The 24,356-nt window shown below is 39.8% G+C and overlaps 1 protein-coding gene across 1 annotated transcript in view; it reads left to right on the top strand.

Annotated features, from left to right (window-relative positions):
* csmd2 (CUB and Sushi multiple domains 2) overlaps positions 1-24,356 on the top strand; it is a 251,381-nt gene that overhangs the window by 125,235 nt on the left and 101,790 nt on the right. The window contains 8 exon segments of the mRNA XM_051955076.1: positions 3,782-3,903; positions 6,869-6,972; positions 8,727-8,839; positions 14,163-14,345; positions 15,561-15,751; positions 15,999-16,134; positions 18,489-18,683; positions 23,443-23,581. Of these exon segments, the coding sequence (XP_051811036.1) occupies positions 3,782-3,903; positions 6,869-6,972; positions 8,727-8,839; positions 14,163-14,345; positions 15,561-15,751; positions 15,999-16,134; positions 18,489-18,683; positions 23,443-23,581 (1,183 nt within the window).

The following is a 24,356-nucleotide window of genomic DNA, read 5'->3' on the forward strand; positions in this document are numbered from 1 at the left end:
AGTGTAGAAAGGATTTTATGGATCCTCACATTCTAGAGTAAGCAACACTGTAGTTACATCTAAGCCATTTTAATGCACAAAGAGATTGTTATTGATGCAGTTACCAAATACATTTTCATTTGTTTAATCAATGTCCAAGGAAGGACTTTAATATGTTCTGTTATCTTGTTGGTGATGTTTTAGAGCTTAAAATCATAATAAAAAATCAACAATCCTGTTCTAAATACCCCAAAATTCAATATCTTGAAAATGTTTTGCATCTGGTCCTTACTTTAGTATTTTAGTTTTGTAGGCTGACCACTGACAGCTACAAAATATAAAGTTCAAATCTATAAAGGCAATGCTTTTGGGTTTCAGATCATCAGAGTTTGGAATGTCAGTACCAATCTGAAAGCAAATTATGAAGAGAAACATTCAACACATACTGTGCAATTTGCAAGGGTTCAAGAGTAACTTTCAACTTTTCTCCTAAATGTGCAGTTGTCATTTCAGTAGTTGTTGATGCAAAAGCTCAAATTGTGGCTAAAAGAGGATGGAAAGTAAAGTGTTGCCATTTAGTCTGAGGTACAGGTGATCAATAGAAAAGGTAAACAGTTGAATATTTCAAGGAGAGAAGATAATATAAAGCTGAACAAAGGAAGAATCTATCAAAGTAATGAAAAGACATGAAAAGCAGTTAGGCAGAAAAAACATTGAATTTGTGATGAAGAAAAGCTACTTTGTGGCAGCACAGCATATCTAGAACGTCCTCAGTGATGTAGGCGTACTTATTTTGTTGTCAACAATCAAGAGAAGATTCAACGTAACTCACACGAAGACAATGCAAAGCCAGAAAGGCTATGCTGCAACAACAGTTCTATGGACTTACGGAACAAAAATCAATCTCACCTCAATGATTTCACTGCTGACAGAATCAACAGGATGAATGCAGAGGTTTGCAGGAGCATTCTGTGTGCTCAGATTCTAAAGCATCAAGGATTGTAATTGTTTAATTGTGCTTTGTCTCATCTAAGCTATTGTTAGCTACCTGGATGTAAGAGAATAACTGTGGTGTTTTGCGACTTCAAACAGTGTTGAAAGCAGTACTGGCACTTTTGTCCTCCATTCCTCAAACCAAAAAAATAAAGATGAAACGGTGATTGAGCCTTTTGTGAGTGTAGGCCAGAGTTTGCATTTAGCTGGTTTTCTGTTTTGTGTAAAGAGACATTTGGATTGACGTAACATCTTAGAATTTGCCTTTAAGAATACCCCATTCCATCACCCTCATTTAACCTGTAACCCTGTGCCTTTGTTCTGCCTCACCGTGTTTAAATAAAGATTAAACATTTTCTAGGAATAATTGAAGACCTGTATCCTAAATTAGCGTTAGTCATCACAGTCCTGCACAGTCCTGTCATTAGCACAGGTAAAAAAAAAAAAAAAGGCTTCACATTCCCTCTCTTGATATAAAATTCATGGTTCCCTTTTCATTCATATTTTTTTGTTATCTGTTCACAACAATTCTTCTTTTCCACGGACTGGATTGCAGGTTCGCTCACTGTGCTGTCATGTCTGTCACTAAATACACAGAGTGGCCTGTTTCAGATCCAAAGAATTAGAAGAGAAAAAAAAAAGAAAAGGAATAAGGGATACAACAGGTGCAGTGGACTTCCTTTCGCAGTGTTATTTCCATTGAGGTCACCCTCGCTGTCAGCACAACTCATATTAATTTCTTTTTTCTCCCCTTAACTTCACCAAAGTTCTTTTTAGAATTTAATAGGGGTGATTTGGTAGGTAAGGGGTGGAGTATGTAGCCACTGAGCGGGGCTTGAGCACCCAAAGGAGCACTCCAAGACCTAATTCATTAAAATTAGGGTAGTTGGTTCAGGCCTTTTTAAATACTTCACATATGTACACACATACACACTCTAAGTCTTTAAAGTAAGCATTAGAAATTCTGCTTTAATTTGGAGGGGTGTTTAACAGTTCTGCCATGCAGACACCCTCGGGCCTCGATAAGAAAAGTCACCTTGTCCTTTTAAGCTTGGATTGCTACCTGCTCCCCTACTCTTAGTGAAAATATCTAAGCGTGCTACTTGATTTGTAATTAGCGGTTTGTGTTTTTCCCACGACATTGTTTCCTCTATGAATATGAAGTACTCGCCCAGGTGTATTTTGACCCATATTAACAAAAGCAGAGAACCCAAACCGTCTAAAATCATCTAGTTTGTTTTCTTGTTATAATAAATTACAGAGCCTGACAATATTTACAGTAAGATCCTCTCTCCAGTAAATTTTAAACCTGTGGTAAATAACTGTGATTTATGGGTTTTACTGAATCTTTCATCAGTCTGTTTTTCATGCTGCCAAACTAAATCAGCAAGTCAAGTGTGTAGAGGGAGCACTACAGTTTGTTGAGATGGCTCTTTGGTTTATAATTGGATGTTTTTAAAAAAGCCAAGTTATCATTACCAGCCACTTGCCAAACAGCTTCATCTTCCGAAAGTGATGCTTGCTTATTGTCTATGCAAGAAAGTAGCAGCATATTACTAGAACAGCGGCAGCAGGAGCAGCTTCAGTGCTTTATCTGTGTCTACAGAGGATGCGTTTAGGCACAGTATCTAAAATAGGTCACCCGTATTTTCACTGTGGTCCGATCCCAACATCCAGTCACTGTAGTTTGGCAAGTAAAACAGAAGAAAACGAGCTCTAATTGCAAAAATACACTCATGCTATGCTGTATACACGCAAGCCAAGCCAATACATGTCCTGTGTAGGTAGCTGTATCGATTGAAATAGAAGCCCGTCATCAGCTCTGTCTTACATAATGAGAGGAACTAAAAACTAGAGCTGCAGTATCTCATGTACAGATGCTCCACTACAGTTCAGTCAGGAACTATTAGGGAACCATGAATTTAAGAATGTAATTGTAATTGTGGGACAGCAGCTAACAATTATTTTGATATTTGAATAATCTATCGATTATTGAAACTAATAAATTGCTAACTGAATTGGGCTTTCTTTACCAGAGGTTGGGTTCAGGGTATTTACTCCATGGAGCTGGGAATGTTGGATGTTGCTGGTGAACTTTCCGTTCCTGCAGTTTAAAAGACTTCCTTCTCTATGCTTAGGCCCAGTGGGGGACAGCTTAGACCCAGCAGGCTTGCAATACACCAGCATGGGCCACAGTTATGTTTTTGATTCGTCCAGGTTTCCTCACATTTCTCCTGTGTTGAGATCAGCAATGAACTTGCATTGCACGTGACTGCACTGTGAGAAGGTGGCCCATGCTTTAATATAATCACATAAGACTTCATTTCAGCATGTCTACATGTGAGAGCTTTCTGTGTCTGCATGGAAAAAAAAAAAAAAAAACACGATGATGTCACTAAATAACTGACAATTAAATTTGTTGGCAGCAAATTTCATCATTGATTTTCCTCGGCAGTGTTGAGTATTTGTTGCACCCCGCTTGAATTGTTTGACAGTTCACATGCAATGAGACGCTTTCTGGGATGCTATCCTTTTTTTTTTAACAAAAGACAACAAACGCATGTAAAGTATTAAATGTGTACAATGCACAAGAAATATGACACAAGTGGGAGTAATAAGAGACCTTAAAAATTGGAGGCTGAGGTGAAGGTACAACGAATACTGAAACAGCTCCACGACTTGTGAATCTCACAGGCAATCCATGAGAGAATTTGCTGCATGCTACATTTTTTGTGATTCAAAAATGGGGGGAAAAAAGTGTTTTAATAATTATTGACTTCAAATTGAACCCTATCTGTTTGTCTTGTAGCACCAATGTGCGGAGGTCAGTTGAGAGGACCCAGTGGTGTCATCACATCTCCAAACTACCCGGTTCAGTATGACAACAATGCAAACTGCACTTGGGTCATCACAGCGACAGACATATCTAAGGTAAAAGTCATTACTCCGAAGCAGTGGTCCATAATGTTAATTTAGCTTTGTTATTGTAATCACCAGTTTGCAGTGGCATGTTATGTGGTATCTTTGGCTGGCAGTAAACTGAAAAGCAGCTGACTGATGTGTTTGCACCTGTTAGGGAGGAACTCCAGAGGAAGCTCCTCTCTGACACGCATGACTCATTTTATGCTTTTGATAATTGCTACAGGACACTTTGGGGGCTGTTCAACACACCATGTGACAGAAGCTTTCTCACTGAAAAATGTGAGCGATAAGGAAAATGAAAGGGGGGAAAGAACAATGGAAAAGAGCCAGCTAAAGACAAAGCACATTGTTAGAGACACCAGCGGTGAGGGAGAGAAGAAGGGAGTAAAACGGACAGGAGAGTAATGGAGAGGTTTTGGGAGCATGCTTGGACGATATCATGAAAGTGTCATAGCCATTCTATTCAGACCATTGACTTTGGAGTTGTGTTCAAGGCCACCCAGCTGCTTCCGTGCCAAATATCCTTCTGTGAACTCAAACAAAAAACGATTTTACAAATCTGTTCTCCTATTGCACTGTGCCGAGTGAAGGAGAGGCTATGTGAGGTGTGAGACGAGATAGGAAAGGTGGCCAGAAACAATGTGCACCCACCTAACCCCACCTTTTGCTTGTATGTGTACAAAGACAAACACACACAGACACCCTTGGGTATACCCAGCGGGCAGCCTGCTGAAACAGACTCTGGCACTTTAGGTTGTCTCTCGCTCTATGCCTAGTTCAGATGAAGATGGAGCGAGGCTGTTCTTTCTGTTTAGAGATGTAATGGGCTTCTATTCCTGCCCGTCCGCATAGGCCCAGCCAGAGGAGATGTTAGGTCAGGCAGGAGACTGAGGCGGAACTGCGAAGGGAGGTAGGTGGGAGATGACAAAGCTCTTCTAGACCTAAATCCAACCTCGTGACATTATGACTAATGGGTTTTTGTCAAGTGTTGCTGCTTCATAATGTCCTGAAGATACTGAATGCAGCTGTTTTTAGTTCACAATCTTTCAAGTGTTTATCCATCAGCGTCAGGGAAACTGGGGTCTTTGTTCCGAGACAACAAAATGTCAGACGTGCCGCAAGAGATTGCAAACAATATAATGTACGTGCAAAAGTTGTAGTCACTTGTTTTTGAATCACATAATGCCACCAGGGAGGTGTCTGACTGGCCCTTCTGCAGTATGAAAATGACCCGAAACCTAAAAGATATTAAACATTGTAATTATTCAGAACCACCTCCATTGAGAACCCTTAGACAAGGTCTATAGTGCTGCCCCGCCTCCCTCTCAGAAATAACCGCATTGCGAAATTCTAATCAATTGATCTTTGTGTCATTTCTGACCTTCCTTGAAAATTTCATCCAAAGTTCCATCCATCCATTAATATGTTGTAGAGTAATGCTGTGAACAAACAGACAAATCCATGACAATCATCACATAACTTCGTCGCGTTCCTTGACAGAGTAATAAAAGCAATCAAGAAACTGAATGTGATGAAACTGAACCTAAATCAGCTCTGTCTTTTGTTAAAGATGGTACAGCCCAAACGTGGTTGAATGAATGGAAGTTGGTGTCTGAATTCTCAGTGGTGTGCTGCTATAGCAGCATTGCCTCTCTCAAACTGGATGACCAAAAAGAAGAACGATGAAGAAAGTCTTAAAAAATCATGTGAGCTCCTAGGCTGTGATCACATGATTAGCTGCAACAATAATAGACGGTGGGATTCAAGACATATTGCTTCAACTGTTCAGTGAGGAGCCTTTCTTTCAACCCCACTTGGTATGGCTGCTGAGCTTTTCTAACCTTTTTTGTTTCTTTCTGTCTACAACATACCTCACCTGTTGGCTGGCAGATGGGAGATGAGTTTGTGGTATGAAACTCTATTTATCGAGCGATCTGACCTATTTTGCCTACACATCATCAATCTTTTCTCTCCACCTTGGCAATTTTCATTAGGTTCGAGGTTTAACATAGGACAGAATGCAATTTGCATTTATATAAGCTTTTTCATTAGGCCTTGCTCTCTCAGCCCTCTGAAAACATTAAGAATTTGGCGGAAATCAGTGGCAGCCAATTTAAACAAGGAGACAAAGACAGTCCTTGCTTTGCTTTTTTTTATTTATTTATAGTTCAGTCTCCAAAATCACTCTGTTTTGTCTTTGTTTATCTATGTGTGCACTATCAAAATTAAAACTTCTTCGTTTGTCTGTCTTTATTGGAGTTGACCTGTGCTTTCCTCGGCTTGAACAAAATTAATGTTTTTATTACCTTGTTCCACTTTTTCTCCAACCCGAAGCACAGGAATGGCATCCAATTAATTGGTTTGTTTCATTCTTCACAATCTAACACATAAATCTTTCAAAACTTTTGCTTCAACTTAAAGACTTTAAGATACACGTGTTCACTTTGTGAGCAGCTCCAAGTCTCCTGTCACGCCTCCTGTTGTGTTTTAAGCCCTTGTTCATCCGGCTAAATAGGCCACCAAGATTTCTGCAACCTGCTGACTTGATGAGCAAAGAGTAGGGGTCATGCAGACTGTCTGGCAGACAATCAGATGTTTTGATTAGTGGGAGAGTGTTCATAATGCACTGTATAATCAACAGATTGTGAGTCAGATATCCGAAAATATATGCACACAGTCATGTATACATCACATACTGTGCAGCTATACCAAATAGTGACTTTACATACAGAATGTAGAAAGGAGCGGATGATGTCTAAAGATGTTTTACCTGCATTAATAGCTAAGACATGCTATAAGTATGAATTAAAATGCGCCCTACAAGTATTTAAATGAGCCTTGTGGATGATTTATTGATGGACAGAGGGTTGCAAAGTCACAGATGGGAAGAGGTCCCTTCTCTGCACCTGGTTTCAGGAGCATTCAAGCATCTGTCGTTTACGGTTGTCTTTGCGATGTCCCCGCTGTTGCCCAGGTCATCAAGCTGACATTTGAGGATTTTGACCTAGAGCGAGGATATGACACTCTAACGGTGGGAGATGGCGAGGTGGTGGGAGACCAGAAGACCATATTTCACGTGTGAGTGATTTCGTTGACCTCCGTGTTGTTTTTTTTTTACTTTGAATCTTGCCTCTGTTCTGTAGCTTCTTTTGGCTAGCAGTCATTTTCGGTTTTGCTAGTCATGTCCCCCGTAATCATATTCTGTCTTTTGCGTTCTTTTTTCCCCTTCACCTTTCTTCTTTGTGGGACACTTGGCTTTTCTCCGCCTTCACTTCCCTGCACCCCTCAGCACCCCTCTCTCCTCCCCTTCCCCTCCAGCCCTTTCTTCTCGGTTTGTACAGTTTCTCTTTCATTTCATCACCACCTGATGCAGTAGGGCATTAAAAATAGATGCCGCGCTACATTGTCAATCGCCTTTCTTTTCGCTGTTAATAACAAGATCACAACCATGTGGTGCAGCATTGCAAACTGCATATTGATGCCCCCTAATGGAGTTTGCACTAGCAGATGCTCCATAACAATTCACAGGATGTTGTTATTAATTGTGCTGAAATTTACCACCTTAATAAAGTTTTTATAGATCAATTTTTATGCGAGGCTGCCTTGCTGGGGTGGGAGGCAGGAGGAGGTTGGAGATAAATGGGAGATAGGTTCGCTGATGTGAGAAGATCGTCCTCACTTTAATATTTTTGTGTAGCCGCACATACACTCACAATACACAAACATTTAACAGAACCACAAGCACTGAAAATGTCTTAATCTGGGCCAATTACGAATCGCCTTTCCCCTTATGGACTTCTTTATGGTATGAAAGTAGACTGAGTAATTTGGTCTTTGCGCTCCTGCACACAAACAAACTAGAACAATTTAGAAGGGGAGAATATACTGCTGCTATCAGCACTGTTAAACTCAGGACTATATTTTTTTGCGAATCGGTAGTGCAGGCAAGCGTGTGTGAGGTGTAGGGAATTATATTTTGTAACTTTAAGGTCAGAGGCGTGTAACCTGATACAGCACAGTCATAAATATGGTGGTTAATAGGCAATGAGTCGCAATGAATCAAATATCCTCTTTTTGTGCACTTGAAAGACATTGTACTCAGTCAGTTAGTGTGTAAATTTGCCACAACTTTTTTTTTCTTCTCCTACAGGGGCAATGATGTTCTTGTGTGGGAACATAGATGCCATAAGCATGAAGATTCCATTACATAGATCATATTTGGCTTGGTGCTGGATGGCAGTCATCCATACCACAGACCTGTTAGACACAGAAGTGATAAGAAAGGTGACAGAAAACTGCTAAGTGTATCCTAAAACTAGCATTCTTCCTAGGTGCTTATTTTACCTTTCCTCCCGCATGTGCATAGAAGGTCCCAGCAACTTACTGAAAAGACGGCAAGAAAGGACAAAAACATGAGCCCAACTTATCCAAACACCACTACTACTCCCACTATTCTCCACGTTCCATCACTAAAATTAGAACTCTTAATCACTTAGTCTGCAGCTATGCACTTCCTAATTAGAGTTGGGTGGAATTACTATTCAAATAGGATTAAATTACTTCTGTGGCGTTGACTGATCTTGCCTTCATTTTCCACTTTCGTGTCCCCAGCTGTTGAATTAAGGGGTTAGGATTAAAAAAAAATAAGTTTGTCAGGCTAGAAATACAACAGTTTCAGAGTACTTTTCTATCAAGAGAGAGTCAGATTGTTTAATAGATAAGTTCAAGTATTGTTTTCATTACTTGCAGATGGGTTTAATCTGATTTATGATTCAGTAGAAACACTATTCAAAAGAAACTTTAGAAATCTGACACCTTGTCTCGTTTTGTAGCCTGTCTGGTACCACTACTCCAGACCTTGTGGTAAGCACCAGTCACCAGATGTGGCTAAACTTCAAAACAGATGACACCAGTGGCTCCTTGGGCTTCAAGGTTTCCTATGAAGGTAAGGATGCTCCTCACATTTTGGTTATCAGTCAGTAGGATGTTTGTCTTATGTATAGCTGCATTGGAAAAGGGATTGTTGAATGAGTTACCCACATTTAACCTAAAAATAACTTTCCTGTATAACTAAAGTGTTTTCTCTATTACTTTTTGAGGGAAACGTTTTCTGCTGGACCACATTTGTGACATATTGGTTGACTATCACTCCTTTGTAACCCACCAATGCATACTAGATAGGGTGGTACTTAGCTTTGTGGTAATCCATTAAATGAAGAAGTCTCAGTAGGGTTGTATTGTCACCAAAAGTTTAGTATTTCTTTAAACCTAACCAAACAGTAAGTGAAAACTAAAATGAAACTTCAGTCTTAGAGTAATGGTCCCACACAGCGAATGAACCCCTAAACCGTTATCCTCCCCTTATAACTCCATATGCCAACTTTGAAACTTCAACAAGCTAGATACCTTCCCTGCTAAGTCACAGGCATACCTTTCAGTGAGAAAATAGGTTTCTTTCAAAATGAAAATGCACTTTAGGCGTCTAGGAATGTAATTTGGGGGGCAAGGTCAGAACACATTTAGCTTTAGCTGACTGTAATACTGATTTAGTTCCTAGCATTCATTTTTCAGAGTTAATTTTTAAAAGCAGAGAGATTAGAGATACTGCATGTGCCTCATTTAAGAGTTCTGTGATGAATTTATTAGCATCATAGCATAACAGGCACTGTGCTTAAGGCTGTTCGACCTCCATCTGCCACATGACATGTTACAGCTACAAAAACAGATTACAAAGACTTTAAATGCAAAACAAGCCTACGTGAACTCTTTAAAAGCCACACTGGATCACTTCGGGTAATAGTTTTGTACACTGTATGACACTGAGAATTGAAAAAATACTAGTGAATGGAACCACAAATTGCTAGTTCCATTACAGCTGTGCACAAATTATGCTTTTAGAGTCATAATTTGTGTTCTGCTTTTGCATTGAACACTAATGTGTCAGGGCAATAAAGGCACTTATTTGGTGAATAAACTCGTGAAATGCAGTCAGTGAGACATTGATTCATTGATAGTTGATGCATTTATCCTGTTACCGAATACTGATGTGGCTCTGTGTTTGTAATTATATGTCTGCGTGTTTAAGTGCACAAGTGTGAGAGCTTCAACAAATGAAGCAATGTGTATGTGTTTCTATGCGTGTGTGAGGATGAGATACAACTAGGAGTGACAGTGTGAGTTTCTCTGTGTGTTCTCTTTCCTCGTGTGAACGCATGTGAGTGTGGGGTGTTTGCCAGGGTTCCTCTTCTAGTTAAGTCTGCTGTTTGCCTCTCAGAAGCACAGCAAGTCTTCTCCCTAGCCCACAGATGCTTATTTTTCATCAGCAAAAATAACAGAGAAAGTGGAGCAGCAGGCTGAACCAAAGTGTAATTAAAACAATGAGTTCTACTTAATGAAGGGGAAGAAACGCTTTGAACCACTTCACCTCCCAGATTGGAGCACCCAAAATCTAATTTGCATTCTCAATTACTTGTATTTTAAGCCTGATCATCAAGTGTAATTGCAAACACAGTCATACCAGTACACACACTCCCACCTTACCCATACATATGACTGTTGGTTGCACACACTGTGCCAAGGCCTCAGTCTCTCTGAAGATGTAATACTTGCAAACTAAATCAGTATTAATGCAAATGAACAGGTCTAAACCCCACTGCCACAGTACTATATACTGACACTTAGGGTGTTTGTCTTGAAACATTTTCATTTATCCACATCCTGCAAATGATTCATTAGGACTGTAGCTAATGTTAAAGACACAGCACTCTGTATTTTTTTGGCTCAAGTGACAGTTTTAGAGCCCTTTCAGATTGTAGAGCCTCAACAATGAATGATTTTGTTGTCATAATAACCATCTGTTACCAAATGAGAGCTTGAACAGCTACCTATTGGCAGGATGTGCTGCTACTTTTGATTTTTTTCTTTAGTGCACAGTGAGTATAAGGTCATGTACTTTTAACTCAGGTTCACACGTTATATATACTTAACATATATTTGATTTAGCAGTGGAACAGTGGGTTTGTAAAAAACCTTTGAGACATTTTATGCCGTACTAGGTTATACCAATAAACTTGACTACTGAAGTCCTTTTGTCATCCCGGGCCTCAGGAGATTGCAGTGCAGTTGTTGACAATAATTTGAGTCCATTACAGTGCTTAGATTATTTTGGAGTGTCAAACAGAGAAGAACAATAAATATGTCCTGACATCCATTCCCCTAATCATCAGGATCCACTGCTGTTTTATTCACTTCTGCCTTGAAGAAATTGTCTTTGCAACATACACACAAATGCACAAACACATGTAAAACAAGAAACACAATCAAGGCAAGATGTTTACACACTCATGTACATGCACACTTCAAAGGGGCTCTTATTTATTACCTTCATTTCCCCTGAAGTTCTTATGGTGGAGACCCATGAGGCAGAATAGTCTTATCTGAGGAACACTGCAGTGCTTGATTGTGTGTGTGATTTTATGCATTTGCATTAGTATGTGCGTATTCTTATTTCTCTCTTTGAACTGCATTGCTCTTTCAGATCAAATTTCTGTTGGATGTTACTCATTCTCTTGGTTCATTTTCCCCTTGATTCTCTCAGCCTCACCCCCCCTTTTTAAAGGTGACTTCCACGTAAGATCAATGAGTTGTCTTGTGAATGAGGCTGCCTCAGGACAGCCATACATCCAAACAGCAGTGAGCTCTAAATATGTGTTCTAAATGATGATCATCATTAGGGCTGAGTATGGATTTATACCCAGCATCACCCCTGGTGCGATTTAAAATCGTATTAGGCCCTGCCATCATTTCCTGGATGGATGAGCTTATTCGCTCTCTGTGTTCCCCCGTCCAGATGCCTCAATAGGATGCCTCAGCATTCCCATCTGCAGTCTTCACCCTCCGAAAAGTAGAGAGAAGACTGAGTGAATGGATGCGAGATGCATAAATCTTGCGATAATGAAATTGGCATGTGTGGTTTTAAGGAAGAAAGGTGGTCATAGAGGTGTGTTTGCGTGAGTTGGAAAGTGCTCGCATCAGCTTCCAACACAAGTGAGGACATTCGTCAAACTGTGAAAGGATGGGTATATTTGCAGTTGGACAAAGGGGGAGAGAGAAACAAATGAAAGATTGGCAAGTTTAGCGAATAATATTTTGGGAGGATGAGTGTAGAATATGTAGTCGTGAACAAAATAATGGCAAAATAAACTGTGTGACAATTATGGAATTCTACAGTTTTCAATGTTATGACATGTAAAAGATAATTTATGAGCCACGATGAACTTTTCAGTGAGTTATTCTTACAGAGTCATTTCTATTATATCTATTCACTCTTAGCTAAAGGACAAGGTGCAGAAAATTTCTTTGATTCAAGTTTTTGGCAAACCCAGGAGATACTTGAACAGGGACTCCAGAACACTGTGGACTCTTACTGTTTTTATCTGCTTCTGTCTTTTGAGAAAGATTTAAGGCAGTCTTCCTTATTGAGGTAGATGTGTGTTTTCAGTGTCTGTCTGTGAGCAGAATTACACAGAAACTACAGGGTGCTAATGAAGATCAGTTTCTCAACAATTATACACTGGCCTTGGTGGAGGGCTGCTGTCTCCAAGTGCCCTTCTTGTTGCTTCATAGAGTAGCAGCGCCAGCAAAAATGTATTTCTCACTATGGTGGTATCAAACGGTGGAATTAATCTGCAATTCACATGTGTGGTGAACTGTCAGTGGAGGTCTTTACTCATCACGTATCAGCTATGGGTTATTTCACATATCCAACCCGCACACAGGGTACAAACCTCCACTCCAAATGATAGTGACTCATACTAGATGTCCTAGCATACATTGGTTGAGCCAGCACATTTTAAATTAATTTAATGGAGTGCACAATGTGTTTGGAACATGATATGGTAAATAGGAACAATAAAGCAGCTTTGTGAATAATAAAAAGTACAACACTGAGCTGTGGGAACACTGAATCTATTTCTTCAACGTTCTTATTGCTCTTATAATTTTTAATAAGTTAACAAGATTCAGGAGGTAAATAACACTTTTGTTGTTGTTGTGAAGCATTGTTTTTACTTTGATCATGGCTGACAGTGCCCATGTGGTACAAGTATTTTTGATAAAACGGGTTAAACAAATTCTGGACTTGTCACTGTACTGAAGAGAGAATAGAATAGAAAAGAATTACTTTGCCATTGTACCAGTACAACAAAATTTAAAAAGTGCAGTGCTTAAGGCGCATAGGTACCAAGCATCGTAACAAATAAGTAAAAACAAATTTTTAAAAAGAAAAGATATAGCCAAGTTAGGACTAGAACATAGGGACTTTGACCCTAAGAATATTAACGATACTGCCTCTCAACAGAGCGTTTCTCCAGCTAAATACACAGGTACGCGCACAAATAAACACAGAGGCAAATGTGTACAAAAATGTAAATACAATTTTATTATTATACAAAAATAGGTTCAGCACATAACATACACCAATTTTAATGTAAACGCAGATATTAAAACTGGAGGTCACACATGCCCTGCGCAGCTATGGAGGGAGGAAACTTGACTGAAAGAGCCGGAGAACACAGCAAAGGCAACCTAGAGATAAACAACACACCAGCAGAAAACGAAACTAAGCTTGAAGCAAGCAAAACGACGCAAAACTAGATAAAATGACTAGAAACTAAAGGAAAGAAAAGCAAAAAGACAATAAATTAATTTGAATCTACTAGGCAGTAAAAACATATGTTTTCCTTAACAAACAGCTGTCATTTGTTTCAGGCCAAAGCGAGTATAGTTGGTTAGAGAAATCCCATCCCAAATAGATCTCTCAAACCCTGCTTATTTTAAATATACTATTTTTATTTTCTGACTAAAGGAGGCTGCACGAATGGTGCATTCTTGAGCATTGATATAAACAGGAAAATATAACACCCTAATCATTCAGCACAACGCGGCTCTGAAGCCAGCTCTCAGCAGAACCATGAATATCGCTGAATCACAGCCACCTTCCCTGGAAAGACACATTTTGTACTTGTGGGAAGCATTGAAGGGCACATTTTGAGAAGAACAGGATGCACTCCACATTATCTTCATCTAGAACAATGCAGAAGTGTTTTTAAGATTTAATTTGACATTCTTTATATTCATATAATTTATTTATATGTAGCTGTACTGTGTTTATCCTGTGTTCATGTTTCTCTGCTTGACGTAATTTGTTATCATTTGTTATCTTTTGTGTACTGAGTTTTTGGTTGAATGTGCTTACTTTGCCCACACAGAAATTGACCAAGGCAGCTGTGGAGATCCTGGAATCCCAGCTTATGGCAAGCGGGAGGGGACAGGTTTTCGTCATGGAGACAGACTGTACTTTGAGTGTCTGCCTGCCTTTGAGCTGGTGGGGAAGAAGAACATCACCTGTCAGAAGAACAACCAGTGGTCGGCTAAGAAACCCAGCTGTGTTTGTAAGCTCTCAGAAGACTTATGCTGTTTAAGTTTGACGTACTTCATGTGCACAAGTGCATGAGTATGACAGAAGTCACATGGGTTTATAAATATGTGTGTTTGTGCTGATGGGTGCGGGTGGAAGGGGGCTGCATAATAAATGGTCAGATTATCCTTACAGTTTGCCTTGCAAAGGCTGTGGATTTTATAACAATAGGAGGGATTATTAGCTAATTAACGCCATGAAAGACAAATACAGAAAGGGAGAGAGTTAGAGGGTGAAGTAGGGGGAAGGAAAAGATAGCTGACCACGCAGATAATGCCCGCTGTTCTATTATTGATAAGACAATAGGGTGGACAAAAAGCTGCAGTATCTAGATAAACATCACTGAGCTGAATAACAGAGTGCTTGCTGGCACAAAAGTCAGTTTGGCTACACAATGCAGGGAAACAATGTTTATTCGGTTACCATTTAACAAACTGTTTTAGTCATGTAGAGATAATGCACCACGTTTGTCTTTGTTGGGAAGCCAACAATGTAAACATGATGAGCTCCTATTCTAAATGTACAGCTGTCCAATGCTAAGCTCTCTGTTAGCAGGTCCCATAATGCATGTATTTATGTCCCTTCTGTATCCATGTAAATGCAGTGGATGTGCCATTTCTTTTTCCCAAATTAGGCATCTGCACAACCGCTGTGGTGTTTCAGAATAGGTAGAAAATCATCCTTGATCGCCCAAGAGTGGTCACATTGTCCTTTCAGATGGAGATGTCTCATGAAGGAACATACTGCAGTGCCATTTTCAAAGGGTTTCGTTCCCATGCCTATTGAGCATTCCCCTTTGTTTTTTAGACTAATCTAGTACCTCGAATGGCAAGTTGAGAAATTGATGGATCTCGTTTTTTCTTTTCATTTCCTGTGAGCCCCATGTGTGCCCCAGGTTGCTGTCATTGTGTATGTGCTTATGCTACAACACATCAAATTGATGGTTATAGTGGTGTCTTTTGAAATGTGATTTCCTCTCTGATCTATTAGATGTCTACAGTATCTGGTTCTTGAGGTGGATTTCTACAGATTGAATAAAATGAATCAAATCGCATTGTCTTGTAGTCAGCAAAAATAAATGGAATTTGCCCCATGTTTTCAGCCTCCTAAACAATACTCATTTTTATGTTACTTTGTTGTCCTCTTCCCTCTCACTCCCCTTGTCTGTTTCTCTTTATCACTCCTCTAGTTTCCTGTTTCTTCAACTTTACCACTCCATCCGGAGTGCTACTGTCTCCAAACTACCCTCAGGAGTATGGAAACAACATGCACTGTGTGTGGCTCATCATCACCAATCCTGAAAGCAGAATCAATCTGGCCTTCAACGACCTCAGCATGGAGAAACAGTTTGACTTCCTTTCCATCAAGGATGGGGGAAAGGTTGTGTATAATTATAAGAAGTTGTCCTCAGCTATAACCTGTCAATCAGCCTTCTTTTCTGTCGGTAGGAAAATCAGACTGTATAATTAAGTGTAGAAGCTAAACAGCCTTTCTGCCACCATCATTGGACTTGCTAGTCATTAAGTTTTGCTTATATCACTGTAGGAGCTGTTTACTCTGGAGTTTTTCTCCCTTTTTAGCTCCTATCTTTGGTCTCATAAAAAACGTCTCTATCTGTCTCTGTCAGGCTGAGTCACCTATCCTGGGTACCTTCTCCGGTGATGTCCTGCCTCCTCCCATAACAACAAGTGCTCATGTTGCCCGATTGGAGTTCCTGACTGACCACACCTATACAGACAGAGGCTTTAACATCACATTTACAAGTATGTGTGAATGTTACTTCAAAGGCGATAAAGAGAAGTCTTAACAGCTTCTCACAAAAGCCTGTGCATGTGTACAGAAAGGGCGTTGTGTTTATGTCTGTGCATATGATTGGCCTCATGAATCATCTGCCATATCTTTGTGCCTGTCTCTCCTGCATAAATTGTGTCACACATCAGCAACACATTGCTTACACACTCACATGGAAAAAAATGACAAAACCCCTGTCTTTATTTTCTAAATAGAGACTTGACATCTAAATAAAACCCCAAAAAAGACGTAGCATCCTTACCTGACAGATACATTGAGGCAGTGCTCATTATATTCTATTCTGGGTAACTGCTGACTTCTAAAGAAATTCCACATGGGCTTTATACTCTGATGCAGTACACATTGGCTGCATACTGGTAAACCCATTTCATGGATATACAGTACCATGAGGGCTTGGTAGCAGGATTATTGCATTCATTGCATATGCACTATTGTGTAATGAGCCTGGTTTTTGCATTCTTCCACATCCTAAAATAAACATCTCTGCACAGAGTGTCTAACCCTTAGGTGCTGTTGGGAGACTCACTTTGTTGCAGACAATAGAATGTTATTTTTGCAATTCACACTTTTATATAGGAATATTTAATAGGAAGACTTGCATTAATTTACTTTGAAGCATACCAGTAATGTTTATTGAAGAAGTTAGCACAGCACCAATTGTTACAGTTGTTATGGTGAAACGCTTGTCAGATAAGAGGATCACTTCTTCTTGTGAATAATAAGAAAATGCAAATATATATATACTTTTTTTTTCTGTTCAGAACTCGATGAATACAATCTGCTACGTCAAAGTTATCCTCTCCAAAAGCCAGCTGAGATTGAAGAACTAAAGATTTTACCAAATTAAGCCTGGGATGCTGAAGCAAAATTGTTGCAGATTTTGCATGTGCAGCTGTTCAGACATATTAATAAATATTATTTTTTTAATTTATGTCTGATGTTCAGTGTGGCCCATCTAACAGTAGTACGGATAACAGTGGTAGTCATTATAGTGTTAGTAGTATTGTTAGTGTCATTGTAATAGCTGTGCCCATTTCTGAGTTTAGTGTTTGTAAACTATATGCTTCTATATGCTGCTCCAAATGCTGTACTTCTCCTGTAAATTTCAAACTACCCAGAATGCTTTTGGGCCTTGGCTCGAGCTCATTTGCAGACACGACATCAACCAAGCCCAGGTGCCTTTGTTAAGCCACAATGTGGGCAACACATGGTGGCTAATGCATTAATTAGCAAGTTAGATGAATAAATAAATAACCAATGCAGCGTGGTGAATGAATGTCAGGAGCAGTTAATTGAAGATGACGGTTAGTTCCCGAGAACAGTGTCATCTAACTGCAGGACAGTTTTTAGGAGGTTGTGGGGCTGAGCGCACAACTTCCATCATTCATGTTAATTAAGGACATGCCAAACTGTATTGAAGCGATTTTTGGCACGTTAATAAATAAGATATTTGTGATGGATGATGTGTAGCTGGCTCCCTGTTTGGGTCCAATGGATACAGAAGAGGGATTCATCAACACCTACATGTGTCACCTACCTGCTTGTGTGTACAAGAGTGAGAGCGAGAGAGTAAGTGAGAGAGATAGTGGCGCAGGTGATGTATTTGTTTACATGCCTTGTTCCAGGGTTATGACTCTTCTTCCGTGACTGCATTTCTTCGTGGTCTTTCTAACTGGTTCTTACTTGAAATTTCATTCAGGGGCCTGATTGATAAAGTTCCCAGGATATATGAAAACAATTTTCCATGTTTGTTCACTGCACGAATCATTTTAGCAGTGTCATCTGGCACTGATGATCTGCATACGGTGTGGCTGCCCACCGTCTAGAATTACTGCAGCAGAGTGAATCAATGTGACTAAGTGAAACAAATTTCTTCTCGTTACATGCTGGCATTGCTAAATGCTGACAGTAGAGAGGAAAAAGTTTTGTTTTTGAAACTTGGATAATTATTTTAGAATCTCCATGGAAATTAGCATCCTTGCACAAAAAAATAATAAAAAATGACTATGTGACTGATTAATAATAAAAGAACTCAAGCCTTCTGTTTTTGTTTTAGTATTTCCTAATTTCTTTAATAACTTTTAATCATGAAAAGACTTGTTTTAGGAATTAGAAAATAAATTTTCTTCTTCTTTTTTGTTGCATTGTCTGAAGGGCAGTGGAAAGCTGTTGATTTTTTTGGTTTTTGTTTTCTTAACCTGACTAGTGAGTTGAATTTAGCTTTGATTTCATTTTTAATTCTGTCACCTCATACCGTTGTTTTGTCCTCCACGCTTACCTCGTATCCTCTCTGCATTTCCAAAAGCATTTCGCCACAATGAGTGCCCAGACCCTGGTGTGCCGGTTAATGGGAAGCGCTTCGGTGAGAGCCTTCAGCTCGGCAGTTCCATCTCTTTCCTGTGCGAGGAGGGCTTTGTTAAGACCCATGGCTCCCAGACCATCTCCTGCATCCTCAAGGATGGCAATGTGGTGTGGGACAATGCTGTACCTCGGTGTGAAGGTGGGTAAAGGAGCCGTCACCATTTGTAAGAGCCAAGGCAACAGAGGTCTGATGATAATCAGAGGACATTGAAGAAAATTAATGTTGTTGCTATAAAAGAGAAACAATAATGTTGCCCTGCTGAGACTAATTGTAGGGGAGACAAATGCAAACCCCCCTTATAGACAACAACATACAGCTGCAAGGACAGCATAAGGGGTTTCTTTAATCTGGTAACCATTTTAGGAAAAGAGCTAGTACATGAAATGTGGCTGGTAAGGGAAATATGAGCCTCAGGGCATAAACCCCCTAACCCCTATATATTTTTTGTGCCTGTGTAAGATCAGATAAATCCATGATCTATCTTTTGATACTGAAACCAATTGCTTCCCTGCCTCTGATTCTTGCATGTTTCAGAAGGATAGAACCTTAAAGTCAGTTATTATCTATCAGATAATCGGAATGACGCAGCATTTTCGCTTCAGGTGGCAGGAGGCAAAGCCATAATGTTGGTCACGCTTACGGGTGAAGAAAAAAGCATCATCCTTACATTCAGTGACACAATATTTTCAATATTTAGCAACAGGTGGAATTGAATTTATTCCGTTATTTTCTCTCCTACTCAGCAGTTATATGTAATGTTGTGTTTATGCTGAAGTCCTTATACATTGTGTAGGTCAGAAAAAATAATATATATATATATATATATATATATATACAGTGGGGCCAATAAGTATTGGGCAACTTAAAAATTTCCAAGTTCACCCATTTAAAAAAGATAAGAGAGGCTTGTAATTTTCGTCATAGGAACACATCAAGCGTGAGAGACAGAATGTTAAAAAAAAATAAAAAATTCCAGGGAAATCACATTGAATCATTTTTAAACAATTTATTTGTGAAAATAAGTGGCCAATAAGTATTGGGTAGCCAGCAAAAGTTACTTTTATTACTTTGTGATGTAGCCTTGGTTGGTAATGACAGCGGTCAAATGGTTCCTGTAGTTCTTGACCAGGTCTACACACACTCCGTCATGAGGTGAAATCCTGCATTGCCCGAGAGGTTCCCCTACTACATAAAAGTCATGTAAAGGCCCGTCTTAAATTTGCTAAAGACCATCTGGACGATCCAGAGGAGGATTGGGGGAATGTGATGTGGTCGGATGAGACCAAAATTGAACTTTTTGGTTTAAACACCAATCGCAATGTTTGGTAGAAGAGGAATGCTGAGTTGCATCCCAAGAACACCATTCCAACTGTGAAGCATGGGGGTGGAAATATCATGTTTTGGGGATGCTTTTCTGCAAAAGGGACAGGAAGACTGGTCTGTGTCAATGGCAAGATGAATGGGGGCATGTTTTGTGACATTCTGGGTAAAAACCTCCTTCCCTCGGTCAGAGAACTGAAGATGAAACATGGCTGGGTCTTCCAGCATGATAACGATCCAAAGCACACAGCCAGGAAAACCAAGGAGTGGCTCTGTAAAAAGCATATCAAGGTTCTGGAGTGGCCTAGCCAGTCTCCAGACCTCAACCCAATTGAAAACCTATGGAGGGAGTTGAAACTCCATGTTGCCAAGTGACAGCCCTCAAACATCACAGCTCAAGAGAAGATCTGTGCAGAGAAGTGGGCCAAAATACCAACTGAAGTGTGTGTAGACCTGGTCAAGAACTACAGGAACCATTTGACCACTGTCATTACCAACCAAGGCTACATCACAAAGTAATAAAAGTAACTTTTGCTGGCTACCCAATACTTATTGGCCACTTATTTTCACAAATAAATTGTTTAAAAATCATTCAATGTGATTTCCTGGATTTTTTTTTTTTTTAACATTCTGTCTCTCACACTTGATGTGTTCCTATAATGAAAATTACAAACCTCTCTAATCTTTTTAAATGGGTGAACTTGGAAATTTTTAAGTTGCCCAATACTTATTGGCCCCACTGTATATATACACACGTGGACAAAATTGTTGGTACCCCTCAGTTAAAGAAGGAAAAACCCACAATTCTCACTGAAATCACTTGAAACTCACAAAAGTAACAATAAATAAAAATTTATTGAAAATTAAATAATCAAAATCAGCCATCACTTTTGAATTGTTGATTAACATAATTATTTAAAAAAACAAACTAATGAAATAGGGCTGGACAAAAATGATGGTACCCATAACTTAATATTTTGTTGCACAACCTTTTGAGGCAATCACTGCAATTAAACGATTTCTGTATTTGTCAATGAGCATTCTGCAGTTGTCAACAGGTATTTTGGCCCACTCCTCATGGGCAAACAGCTCCAGTTGTCTCAGGTTTGATGGGTGTCTTCTCCAAATGGCATGTTTCAGCTCCTTCCACATATGTTCAATGGGATTCAGATCTGGGCTCATAGAAGGCCACTTTAGAATAGTCCAACGCTTTTCTCTCAGCCATTCTTGGGTGTTTTTGGCTGTGCGTTTTGGATCGTTGTCCTGTTGGAAGACCCATGACCTGCGACTGAGACCAAGCTTTCTGACACTAGGCAGCACATTTCTCTCCAGAATGTCTTGATAGTCTTCAGATTTCATCGTACCTTGCACACTTTCAAGACACCCTGTGCCAGATGCAGCAAAGCAGCCCCAAAACATTACTGAGCCTCCTCCATGTTTCACCGTAGGGACAGTGTTCTTTTCTTCGTATGCTTGGTTTTTGAGTCTATGAACATAGAGTTGATGTGCCTTACCAAAAAGCTCCAGTTTGGTCTCATCTGTCCAAAGGACATTCTCCCAGAAGCTTTGTGGCTTGTCAACATGCATTTTTGCAAATTCCAGTCTGGCTTTTTTATGAGTTTTTTTCAGCAGTGGTGTCCTCCTTGGTCGTCTCCCATGAAGTCCACTTTGGCTCAAACAACGACGAATGGTGCGATCTGACACTGATGTACCTTGGCCTTGGAGTTCACCTTTAATTTCTTTGGAGGTTGCTCTGGGCTCTTTGGATACAATTCCAACGATCCGTCTCTTCAATTTGTCATCAATTTTCCTCTTGCGGCCACGTCCAGGGAGGTTGGCTACTGTCCTGTGGGTCTTGAACTTCTGAATAATATGAGCCACTGTTGTCACAGGAACTTCAAGCTGTTTAGAGATGGTCTTATAGCCTTTACCTTTAAGATGTTTGTCTATAATTTTTTTTCGGATGTCCTGGGACAATTCTCTCCTTCGCTTTCTGTTGTCCATGTTCAGTGTGGTACACACCTTTTCACCAAACAGCAGGGTGACTACTTGTCTCCCTTTAAATAGGCAGACTGACTGATTATGAGTTTGGAAACACCTGTGATGTCAATTAAATGACACACCTGAGTTAATCATGTCACTCTGGTCAAATAGTTTTCAATCTTTTATAGAGGTACCATCATTTTTGTCCAGGCCTGTTTCATTAGTTTGTTTTTTTAAATAATTATGTTAATCAACAATTCAAAAGTAATGGCTGTTTTTGATTATTTAATTTTCAATAAATTTTTATTTATTGTTACTTTTGTGAGTTTCAAGTGATTTCAGTGAGAATTGTGGGTTTTTCCTTCTTTAACTGAGGGGTACCAACAATTTTGTCCACGTGTGTATATATATATATACCCACACTTCTGGGTGTAGCTTAAAAAGCAACATTACTGCATCTCAGGATTGTGAGGACATTTTTTTTTACAGCCCAGATGGCGTGGAATAAAAAACTGCTCGAGAAATTAATCTGAAAATTGATTTATAATTTACAGCTGATGCAAATATAATTAATTAATAATTGATTATTCTGTGTCAAGGGCAACTGAGATCTGAATTTAGGCTGGTGATGATCCAGAGCCTTTGTTCTTCTAAGAATCTTATGTAGCAGACATGCTGTGCTAAAGTACAGATTGCTGGACAATCAATTCACCCCTTTGTCACTCAATATTCAATAAACTGTTTCCAGCAAACCAGAAAAGTCCACTATAGCTTGCAGTGCTTTGATAAAGTTTGCCATTAACCAGATAAGGTTTTTGGACACCAGCAGCAAAGCACTTTAAGTGCAAGCATGGCAAGAGCTCTGTGGGGTCTACTCAGGTTCACTATCCATGATACACAAGAGGGGAGCCATTATTAAAACATGTCACTCCCCCCTGTGTGCCACCGCAGCTTTGTATTCCTCTGAGACCATCTATCATACCCCAGCGTTTGTAGTGTAATGCGTTTTATAGATGTCCTTCAGTATGCTGAGTTGGCTGATTAAATCATTCCACTTCAAAGGGAGCAAGGAGCTGGCACTGTAACGAAGCCCTCCACTGTGCCTGTGTGTTCTGGTTAAGGATAGGCAGTTAAAGAGATGCACGGCAAAGTGATCTGTAACAGAGATGAGGGTACAGGAGAGAGGTCGATGTGCTCAAGTGTCTTTTGTGCTAGTGATCAAAGATGTTCCATTTTCCCTTTTTGATATGGGTCTAACAGCAGCATCTTTGTATGAGGGGGTTTGATGATACATTTAAAAGAACGATACAAAACAGCAGATGAATAATGTGCATACATATGGATACATAATGCATGGTCTTGTGCACACAGACACACGTACAGTGACAAGCATGTTCCTAGGAGAAATGGTTAACCTTGAAGTGAGCTGTCACCAGTTTACATTAGATAGACTCTGGCAGTAAAAGAAATGGGATGAGCCCCAGCTGATGCATGGGATCATCTATGAGCATTGTCATACATCAGCTCGGAAAGACATGCATAATTCAATCTCTATCTGCTCCTTCTCTTTCCATTCTTTCTCTCTCTCTGATAGCCCCATGTGGAGGGGATCTGAAGGCTCCCAGTGGGATCATCCTCTCCCCTGGCTGGCCAGAACTATATAAGGAGGCCCTTAACTGTGAATGGATCATTGAGGCTCCTCCAGGCTACCCCATCAAGATTATCTTCGACAAGTGAGTAAGGCAGATAGCCATGGCTGTCGTGCCATCCTTTTTTGATTTGTTTCATTTTCTCAGAACAAGCTTGAATTTTTCCTCCTTTCACCTTCTCAAAGTTTCAACATGTTGTCATACCTTAATTTCTGTACTTACTCTGACTTTCTTCAATCTCTTCCACCAAATTTCTTTTCCACAGGTAATGTAGTAGATCTAATGCACATTACCATGTACCCCAACTAGGAGAACACAATGTTTTATTTATCAGGTTCTTTAGGAAGTGCTTGATTCATTAATCTGATACCCACCTCCTTAATTATCCACAGATATCCTTACACTTTGCACACACACAAAGAAACTGCAGTAGATCTGCAAGTACGTAAATACACATTCACATGTAAGTGGTGATGGTCTGTCAAGTGGGACTGTAGAGATGGGAAAGGAGGTAATTTGTCTTGATGTTTGAGAGAGAGAGAGACAGATAGTTGTAGGATCAAACGCTACATTAGTGTTTCACTAAGGCTCATCCTTGGAATGCCATCTCATCCACGTCCTTGCCACGATAGAGCGCCATGCAAAATGAATACAGCATAAATGTTTGTTGCTCTTTAATTTTTATGTAACATCAATAAAACATCACAAACCGCTTCATTTAGATGACATGGTTCTGAAACTAAGCAATTTATTCATGGCTTTGAAGATGAAATGTCTCTGGCAACAAAGACAGAAGCACACATACACACACACACATACATGCTGCACATGTATACACTCACCAAAGCCAAAGGTCTCG

Source organism: Acanthochromis polyacanthus, chromosome 11 (genome assembly GCF_021347895.1).
Source record: "Acanthochromis polyacanthus isolate Apoly-LR-REF ecotype Palm Island chromosome 11, KAUST_Apoly_ChrSc, whole genome shotgun sequence".
In the NCBI taxonomy this organism is placed as follows: Eukaryota; Metazoa; Chordata; class Actinopteri; family Pomacentridae; genus Acanthochromis; species Acanthochromis polyacanthus.